This window comes from Rhagoletis pomonella, unplaced genomic scaffold (genome assembly GCF_013731165.1).
Source record: "Rhagoletis pomonella isolate Grant_MI unplaced genomic scaffold, Rhpom_1.0 Rhpom_scaffold_00007, whole genome shotgun sequence".
NCBI lineage: Eukaryota > Metazoa > Arthropoda > Insecta > Diptera > Tephritidae > Rhagoletis > Rhagoletis pomonella.
Window position 1 is genome coordinate 28,731,260 of NW_023458561.1, and position 10,376 is coordinate 28,741,635.

At 33.9% G+C, this 10,376-nt stretch overlaps 1 protein-coding gene across 1 annotated transcript; it reads right to left on the minus strand.

The window, feature by feature from the left end:
* Nucleotides 1–4,484: 4,484 nt before the first annotated feature.
* Nucleotides 4,485–10,370, minus strand: LOC118743686 (putative gustatory receptor 2a). Its single transcript, XM_036476446.1, has 4 exons — nt 10,325–10,370; nt 4,942–5,816; nt 4,709–4,879; nt 4,485–4,606 (listed from the first exon to the last, which is right to left on the minus strand). The coding sequence occupies exons 1-4, from the start codon at nt 10,335–10,337 to the stop codon at nt 4,511–4,513; spliced, it is 1,155 nt and encodes a 384-aa protein (XP_036332339.1). The 5' UTR covers nt 10,338–10,370; the 3' UTR covers nt 4,485–4,510.
* Between the last annotated feature and the right edge of the window lie 6 nt (nt 10,371–10,376).

Consider the following 10,376-nt stretch of genomic DNA (forward strand, 5'->3'; position numbering starts at 1 on the left):
ATTGATTTGTTGTTGACAACTGTTGATCGGAACAAAAGTTGTAAATAAGTTAACCAAAAAGGCTATAAACCAACCGGTCAACTTGAGTCAGTTTTTCAACTTAAGTAAATACTTTGGCGATCCGTTGGCATTGTTGTTATACAATTTGTAGCTACCTACATATATATGTAGGTAGATATTTATATGTGTACCGAAATATCTTATATTTCTCATTTAATTTGATCTGTTGGTGCCGCGTGTTGCTAGGCCTTTTCTTGCACACGATTGAGTGGAGTAGTCTAAGTGTTGTTTTAAGGAAAGAGGCAATGACAAAATCAGCCTAAGTCGGGAGCATTCCAAAAAAAACCCTATACCTCTCAGTAGCCAGCCCCTGCCATACATATGTGTCAAGCTACCCAGTTCAATTTATTATTATTATTCCCGCCTATGATTCAGCCTATAGCCGTTGTATAATTAAGTGGGGATTGAGTTCTCATCCATGTTTAATACTTCTACTTCTTCTGGGGCGAATCGTAATCAGTCGCGGCGAATTCGTAAGAATCTATTAATTTTAGATTCCGTTCCGTTTTACGTTACGTTTAAGTGCATTATTACCATTTTCATTCATTTTACATACAATAGATAATTAAGTGATAGTTCTCTCCGTTCCGTTATTATAACTGGTCCTAAGAATGGAGTAGTGTAGACGCTTAAGAGTTTTGTACAGATATCTAGAATATTTGAGTAGTTTAGTTAGAGCATTTTGTTCGAGCGCACTTTGCACTAGCTGTAGTTTGCCATAAAGGTCTGCAGAGAGGATATAGAACAGAGTATCTCGCTGCCCTCAGTACCTTAATGAATGTATCCCCTTCAAACCAGCACTGACTTATTTAAAACATGATTGAACATGCCAGTACGGTATAAGCTCAAAGGCGGAATATCGCGTTAATAAGGCAGTAATAGCCTCCCTTGACATTTCTCCGTTGCTTCTCTTCCAGCTAAACTAAATAAGTAAATTCGTTCTAAAATAAAAAGCAATGAAAATAAATCGAACTCGTAAGTAGTAAAGCATTTGAAGTTCAAACTCAACTGAAAGGCATACTATCTACTAAAATTCAATCACAAAAATATAAAAATCAATTTAACTAAGTAATTATCGATTAGTTTAGTTTTTTAATTTTATCCTCTCTTAAAAATATTTCTCTTAATCTTAAAAAGTTTAAGAGTAATCATTAACCTGCCTTGTTTTAATTTCCAACGAAACTTGCCTCTTTTAATCCAAGATATTGTATTTAGGCGTAAGAGTCCATCTTAACCAGCCTACTGCCATCGCATGCTGGCATGCTTTATAAGCCCTTTTTCGCAATTACTATGCAAAAGCACAGTCCAATGAACAAGGCCTTCTGCTGTTCAATATAAAATTTTATATAAAATATGTATGTATGTGCACACGTATGTATATACCGTGCATGTGTGTAGTTATGTGTATTTGCGCCATATCAAAACACGCGCCATCAGTCACGTCTCTTCAAATCTGGGCTTAACCAATAATAAATGTTAGTTCATTGCTGGTTTAGTTGTCGTTGCGTCTTCGTAAGCTCAACAAACAAACAAACTTTAGTTTTCATGTATTCTAATACGATACTCGATTGATGTATATACCTATGTATGTATGTACTAATAAAAATGTAGTTAAAACTAATAAATTTTTTTCTAAATATCCATTTTTATATCTCGATTTTCCCTAGCTGATTTTATTAATTTCTTTTTTACGGTATTTTGATTGGAAATCTCGAGTGTGTGTTTCTACTTGGCCAGCTTCCTTTGTGTTGTTGAAGAATTAATAGTTTTTTTCTACACGATTTTTTTTTTTACCAATACAATATACATACATATGTATGTAGGTACATGCACAGAAACACTTTTGGTTTACTTACTTCTTCCCAGACACTTTACTTTCACGAATTGCAAATCTTCGAACTCTTGGGTCAAATTCACAGTGCGTTGTTAACTCAGAATCGGCAGTTAACTACAGATTTTTGTACTGAAAGTCTTTAGTTAACCGCCGATGCTGAGTTAACTACGCACTGTGAATTTGGCCCTTAATTTTCAAGTAAATGATTAAGTGGGGGAATACCATTTTAATACAGTACCTGCCACTTGAATAGCCTCCTTTTGATCCCCAGCATTGGCAGTTTTCCTTTTTAACCGACTTCACAAAAAGAGAAGGTTATCAATTCGCCGGACTATATTTTTTTTTAAACCGACTTCAAAAAACGGAGAAGGGTTATCAATACTTTTTTTTATGCATGTTATCGCATAACTTTGGACCACGTTAATCGATTTCTATAATTCTTTTTTTAAAGGAAAGGTTTTACCTCATATAAATTTTTATATGAGGATTGAAGTCGGTTTTGTTTTTTGCTTCAAAACTACTTGTGTTTATATGATATTAATAAATACAGAAAAAAATTGTGCTTTGTGTAATTGTGTAAAAAAATACTGTTTGAATACTCATTTGCAACAACTTCAAAAAAAGACTTTATTTTCTTCCAAAACAAAAAAAGTTGCGGAACAAGAGTGCTTAGCGAATACATACTCTTCCGAAATTCACAATGAAATTCAGGTTTTTTAACCTTTTCCCAAAATTGCCACGTCAATTTCTAGAGGACTGTTCGATTAAAAAAATTCGAGAACAAATATTGTTAACGTAGGGATATTCTGCCGCAAGCCACTGTAAAATCTGCGTCTTAACCGACTCCAATTGGAACCAAAATTTATATTTTAATATCTTCGACTTTAGTAGTATCGATTTTGAATATCAAATTTAAAAAATATTTTTTTTTTTAATTTTTTGAGTCTACATAGAGGCATCTGGCCTTTGGCCCCTTTGCGACACGCCTTAATCGACTTCAATAGGGACCAAAATTTATATATGATATCTGTGACCGTGGTATTACCGATTGCGGGGCAGATTTAAAAAATCATTCATTTGATTTTTTAAGTACCACCCTAATAAACATATATCTCATCATAAGTTTCGTAAAAAATGTTACAAAAAATTGTTCATTCTCACTAAATAAAACATTTCGTAAAAAAAGATATTTTACAAATAGTTCTTGGAAAACCTCAATTTTTCAAAACATGCTTTTGTATAGAAAATGGTAATGTAAACCTTAGCCTTGATGAGGACATCAACCAACAAAAAGCAAGTATCAAAGAGCAAGTGCCCATTTTTTCATTAAGGGTCGGGACATTTTAGCAGCATTTCGCCATATTCGCCATCAAAAAAAGATGGTTTCATCCGAAAGCGAAGCATAAATTCGGTCATGTAAGCTCTTTATTCGCTTTTTACGAACGAATTAAAACCTTACAACACTAACCGGAGTATAATTTAGTATTTCGTTAAAGCTTAAAGCTTAAAGCAAATGCTCCAGTTTGAGAGGCACTGAAGAACAACAGCTGGAAGCTTTTTAATATCTAGCACAACAACCAACCTGTTGCGCCTATAAATATGTATTAACAATGATGGGGCGCCGTTTAATTGAAGAAAACTTGCTGTGCCATCGCTTTTAATTGACCACCGTTAATGGTAAGGCCAATAAGTTTTTAAATAAATAAAATAAATAAATTGGTAAATAAATGAAGTTAAACACAATTCTGCCAAAAGCCTCATACCTAAACCCAGCAATGGCAAGTAGAAGTTATCCGCAGTCTCATAATTTTCTAGGCAGGAAGGGCTGGAAGGACGATTGTCTACATTACTGCAATTACTCAGAAGCCAAGGAAATGAAATAATACAGTGGCCATGATACGAAGATAAACGCAGTAAAAATATGTATTTTAGATTTGCAAGATGTTGTGATTGGAGTTGATAAGGAATTAAAATATGAGAAAATCTTAATTCATGGGGTTTGCTACAACTGTTTCTTATTTATTAAATCTAAATACAGATATGTATATGTTTGCGTATATTATACTGTAGGGAAGATATTTTAAATTTTATGAAAAAAATAAATTCAAATTTTAACAGGGAAAAATTTTAAAATAACAGATTTTTTGTCATTTGTATTAAAGCCTGTTCTTTTGTAAAAGAAATCATGCTACAACAAAGAAAATCGATGGATAAATAAAAACGTTTTTAATGGTCAAAGGAAAATCGGTAATGATAAGGCTTGATTTTTTATAAGGTGAGGTTTTTCATTCATAATGAAAAATTAGTTTTATATCCTCATCACCTAAAATTCCATAAGAAGCCTTGATATCTGTGCCTGGTAATAGTGCATGTTATGTTATAGCTATTAAATTTTAATGTACATCAACGAGTGGTCATATTACAATAGAAAATGTTTTTTTTTTTTTTTGAAAGTAATAATAAATTATTTTGAGTGTTGTCAATGCACACAACAATATAACAAACCACAGACCATATATCGGCACGAATTTTTTTTTTTTATTGTTGAGCTTAAGTTTAAAAAAAAAACACACGCATTTAACATAACTATAAATTGTATTTGTCAATATGGTTTGTTCAATAAACTGAATGATTTGCAAAATGGCCATCTGGGACGCTAGTAAAATGGAATTGGATAATTATCACCAGATACGTAGTAACAGATGCAAAAATCTGAAGCAGATAAAACGAACATTAATTAAAGGTATGCGTTTTTTTAAATTCGAATTTATTTAAACATAATAAAGTACTTAAAATTAGAATGAACATACTAACCGACGTGATGAGCTTGTAGTCCATATCGAAGAAGCCAGCCGCGTTGAAATTCCGTTTCCTTTGCAAAACTTCCATTGAGAAGAGCTGCAGCATCTGATAGAAGACGCATGCATTTGGCGCCGCATTCGATGAACAACGCATTTTATGCAGCAGCGAAACAGTGGCATCCATCTTGGAAATATTACTTTCAAAATAAAGTTGTAAGAAATATCTACAATCGAATTCACTCTTACCGTTCTTGAAGTGCTGCTGCATATACGCACATTCATCGCAATCGCCATTACTTGTACCAGTATCCAAGCTATAATGAAGAAGACGTGATGTGTTGGCAAGGCTAGAGAATGCGTCATCAGAATGAACAAATTGTAGCTCTGTATGGTGATGACGCCAAAGGATACGGCGGTGATAGCCAGCAAATGCCAGGCGAAAATGCGAAGCACTAAATCAATACCATCGCTAATACTGGAATAAATCATTAGTAAATTTTGTAAGATTTCCACATTCGGCTCCTCCAGCGCCACCGATTCACTGTGTGCTGCAGAAATCGGCACCGCTGTCAGTGGAATTTCACTAACTGAATTTATTTTTCGCACTGTCACTATACGCCTGCGCGCCATGGCAAGTACACCATTGCGATTGAATCTACTCAACTTACAATTTATCAGTTCGAATTTCGTTTTCAATATGTACATTTGATTGTAGAATTGAAACTGTTTGAAGATAAGCAGACTGATGGGCGCAACACAAATGAACCAATAGCAGGCTGTGATGGGTAGAAAGAAAGTCGTTGTCGGTTGTATGATCATGCAATTGACCATCGATAATGGAAATGCAATTAGCAGCTCTAAGCCCAATTGGTAGAATAGTCGTTTGCGTAATAGCTTGTAGTCGAATTCGATTTCGGCAAATTCCCGCAGTTGTTTATCAATTTTGAAGACAAGTGCACACAGTTGACATTGTTCATCCATATGCGTCCAGGCGGTTACCCAGGCCACAAAGCCGAGTATGAAGAGAGTGAATAGTTGTGCCCAACTGGTCCAGTGTGAAATGCCATCAACGCGATTGTGGGATTTTGAATGGAGTTGATAGATTCCAATGGAGAAACCAACTGAAATTTATAGCAAAAATTCATTTAAAACCAAAAGTGTTAAGAAGGTTTAAAAAAAATGCGTTTGTATGGTACATATTTATATGTACATAAATATAAAGAATTATCCAATTTGAGTTTTTGAAATAAAACACGCTATGCGTCGTCTTCTATGTAGACTGCCTGTTAAAGTTAAAGGATGCTCTGACTGCCAGGGTCAAACCTGTCGCTCACATTCATATAACAGGCAGTCGGTAACGTCGATAACGATGTTTAACATAGAGATAAATTTAAGAGGCAGTCCAGAAAACAGCCCTAAAGGCCGATTACTCAAAGCCTGGTTGGCACTAATCTCCGGTTAACATCGTTATCGACGTCTTCGACACCATACATATAACACGGTGCCTGTAACGTCGATCACGATGTTTAACCACCGGATATTAGCGTCAACCAGGCTTTGAGCAATCGGCCCTAAATTGAATTAGCATATTAAATTCATTTTATTTTTTACATAAAGTTGCAACCACGGAACGCCAATAATTCGACTGCCTATGTAAATCGTAGATACATTAGGGGTATTCACGATCCGGTGCATACGGTCTAGCATGATGCATAGATAGAATAAATAGCATGATTGTTGTTGTTTCATGTGTTCAAACAACAACAAAATTAGCCAGTCGTGCTGTCTATGCACCATGCTAGGCACTATGCACCGGATCGTGAATACCCCTAATGTTCCTCTTAAGGTAATTTTTGATGTCTATAACATAGCGAATATTGTTGACATTGCCACGAAGAAAAAGTACACACCCAGGAAACCACAAAACAATCATACATATGGCCACTTTGAAGCTTGATAATCATTCGGCCATCGGGCTCCGAATCGGAGGAATCATCAAATTCAGAACTCCAACTGCATTTAATGCTTTTCATAAAACATATTCTATGTACATATGTATGTATTTTCTAGGATGTAAGGGAAATCTGGTGTAGGCAAGGCGAATTTATACTAGGTGGTGTTGATGGCGAATTTAAATTTTCGCCGCGGTACTTATTAATGTCAAAATGATGTGTTTGTTGTAAACAAGGCGAATTCATATTACAGCAAACACATCCTTTTGACATTAGGAAGTACCGCGGCGAAAATCTAAATTCGCCATCAACACCACCTTGTATAAATTCGCCTTGGGTGTAGGTTTGAGTAGATGGACTGGTCTTCCAGAGACCAAACTCACTGACCACAAGGGTCTAATATGAGGCCAGGGATAGTAAAATTTCATCAACTTATCGCAAGCGTTCATTTTTAGGGAGAATCATATGAACAACATATGTGACAACCACGGTTGCGCTAACTGTTATACTGGTGTGCACATTTTTACATACATGTTTATTTAAAAACAAAATTTTGTTAAACACAAAATGAAGGTGAAAAGAAACTAGCTTTTATACATCGTGCACACTTATAAGCGTGTTAAACTCGTATCTTGTTTGGCAAACACAAAATTCGTTTGCGCGACACCTGCCTAAGTCACATACGGAAATACATTATTACAAAAAAACATGTTCCAACACGCAAAAATCAAAAAACTTTGTGTTGAGTAAAAAAGTGATGTGACTTCCAAACATATTATTTACAACGTGCCACAAGAACCCAAAAAAAATCGAACATCAAGTATCCATACACCTAGGAAACTAGGAGCCGAATATAGTAAAACTGTTTTTTTAAGTTCTTCTCTCCGACCTCAGTATCTTTTTTAAAGGACTTTGAATCCTCAAGGATATGAAAAATTAAAAAAATTATTTAAAAAATCAGTGCAATGCAATATGAATATCCAGCAAAGAGAAAACTTTTTAGAATTTAAAAACATTAAATTTGTTGGTGCACAAAAGCGGAAAGGTATTAAATATATCCTTTTAAATTATTTTTTTATCCTTAACTAAAGTTAAAAAGACAATTTCGATTTTCAATTTTTCGTTCTTGTGCACCAAAACGTTTAATTTTCTTTCAATTTTACAGAGCTCTCCCTTTTATTTGACATTCATTTTATTATTATACATCGCTCTGACTTTTTTTAAATAATTTTTGAACCCTTTTAAAAAAAGTAAGTGTGCCTAGGCCACACTGGAGAAGTGGAACTTACGGTGCATATCTGTTTTGTCTCATAACCAATGTATGTATATATGTACATATCTACATACATACATATATCTGCTTTTGCTTCTGCTTATATTTTTTGTATTTTTACGATCTAGATCCCTACCTCTGGTTTTTCTAATTACGTTTATGTTATTCTGTTTTCCTTTATCTTCATTTTTATCTTTATACTCTATCGATAACGAAATCGATAGAAACATCCAACAAAATATCGATAATAAAATCGATAAAAATATCGACAGTAAAATCGATAACAAAAACGATAAATAATTGATACCAAAATCGATAAAAGTCGATTAGAAAATCGATAACAATATCGATAAAAATATAGATTACAAAATCGAGAACAAAATCGATAAGAATATCGATTGTTAATTCGATAGGTTCCGAAAATATCGATAGCAAAATCGATGGAAATTTCGATAACAAAATCGATAACATAACCGAAAAAAATATCGATTTTTGTAACGATAAGTCTTAAGAATCCCGAAAATCACTAAAATCCCCGATTGAGTCTCTGTGTCTCTATCTATATCCTTTTCTCTATAATTATTTTTAAGCAGGAAGCGACTGTAAAACTCGGACACGGTTGTAGTGTAATTATTTTATTTATTACAAATCTTCAACAAAATGCTACAAATGTAGACTACCGAGCACATAAAGGTTAACGACGAAAATCGATGGGTCAAATTGTCAAATTAAAACGAGCAAGAATATTTTTTTTCAAATTGGAGCAGGAAATAATGTCACTCATACGCCATGTCGTACATGACCGTTATCGAGTATAATCGTGCAAGGCGTATGAGTAAAATTTTTCATATTAAAATCTACATTTTTGTTCATTCGCAACGCAAACTTAAAATGAAAATATCGTCGGAAAATAACCTGATCTGGAAATCGGTATACAGATCCATAATCTACGACCCAAAGTTAAGTTTACGTGACTCGGCGTTTTTTTTTCGTTTTTTCAGCGTCGCTACAGTGTAATTAAATATACGTACGTATATTTTCCTCATTCTATGCAAAACCGGTTTGCTGGTCAAGTCGAGGTTTTTTGGGTCTATTGGAAATTCTGGGTACTTGAATTTCGCATATTTTATTTAAACGATTCAATGCTTTCTTGTTTGAAATATGAGGTGACAGAAAGTAACAAATTTCTGACTTAAGAAAAATTTCTACAATGGGATTCAAATAAAATATTTTGGTCTTGCATATATTTTTTTTTTAATTTTTTAAATTTCAAATTGGATCGCAGCTGTATCGCGCTTCACAACGTGATACTTTCTATACCACGATGGAGTGAAATAAAAACAAGGCATTTTTTATAAAAAAAAAGAAAACGCCACTTTCCACTTTTCTTTGCAAGGCATGTGAGGCGTAGAAAATTTCAGTAGTGATTCTTAACGGTGTGCATTTATTAATGTCCTTTTTTGAAATCCTCTGAACACAGGTGTTTAAAGCCATTTTTAGTCTACCTTGAGAAGTCATGAGCACCACTTTTGTTTTTTTTTTTTAATTTTGATGAGGTCAGTCGCTTTTCGTTGTAATACTGGGCCAAAATTATTACGCAGTGCAACACTCAAAAAGTGATGGGAATGAATCTAATTGCATTCATTAAGAGAGGTCAAAATATGAATAAATCCAAAGCATTAAAAACGGCCTCAGGCTCAATAAAAATTGCTGAATGTAATGTTTATAAGGCCATAAAATAACAAAAACAAATTCAAAGCAATTTAATAAATTCAAAGCACTTGTAAAAGTTGTTATCCATTTACTTTTTACATCGATGTAAAGTCGAGAATTTAGGGTTCAAAATTAACAAGTACCTACAATGTTTTTTTTTTTTGGTTTTGCTAACAAATTTCAGACGTTCACTTTGGAAAATGTGTTTTTATTTCAAAAAATTACACCTGAAAACAAGGAATTATAATTTGAGATAAAAAAGAAATGGTAACCAACTTATTCAAATCCGTTGGTACTTTTTCATTATTTGCACAGCTTAGTCAAACGCTGTTGGTACGATTCCCATCACCTACAACTTTTTGAAATTTGTTGCACTGTGTTATTTTATTTTAATTTTTCTAGTATCATGACAAGAAACTGACTTCACTATGAACCTTCTGCCATTTCCGAGTAGCCAACCCGGTCAATTTCATGTTTTTCCGCATCCAGCTGTTAACATTTTTTACACTTTTTTCATAATTTCAATCCGCGAAGTCTTAAATTTTTGCATTTTCTGCAGTTGAAGGTGCGCCTGTTTGGCTCATTCGACAACTATGATTGTTGAAAGTGCCCTTAAGCATTTTAATAAGATTCATTTAAGAATACTTCTATACATATATATTTTTATTTTTTTTTGTTTAACTTTATTCACTTGTGTAAACCATTAAATGAAAGCACGTCCACGCCCAGGCTTTGGTATCCCA

Bases quoted from the DNA above. Each gene is read 5' to 3' on its own strand.
- LOC118743686 (XM_036476446.1), bottom strand. The intron at 4,880-4,941 runs GTAAGAGTGAAT...AATATTTCCAAG, and splicing joins GCAGCAGCACTTCAAGAACG to ATGGATGCCACTGTTTCGCT. The intron at 4,607-4,708 runs GTTAGTATGTTC...TATCTGCTTCAG, and splicing joins ACTACAAGCTCATCACGTCG to ATTTTTGCATCTGTTACTAC.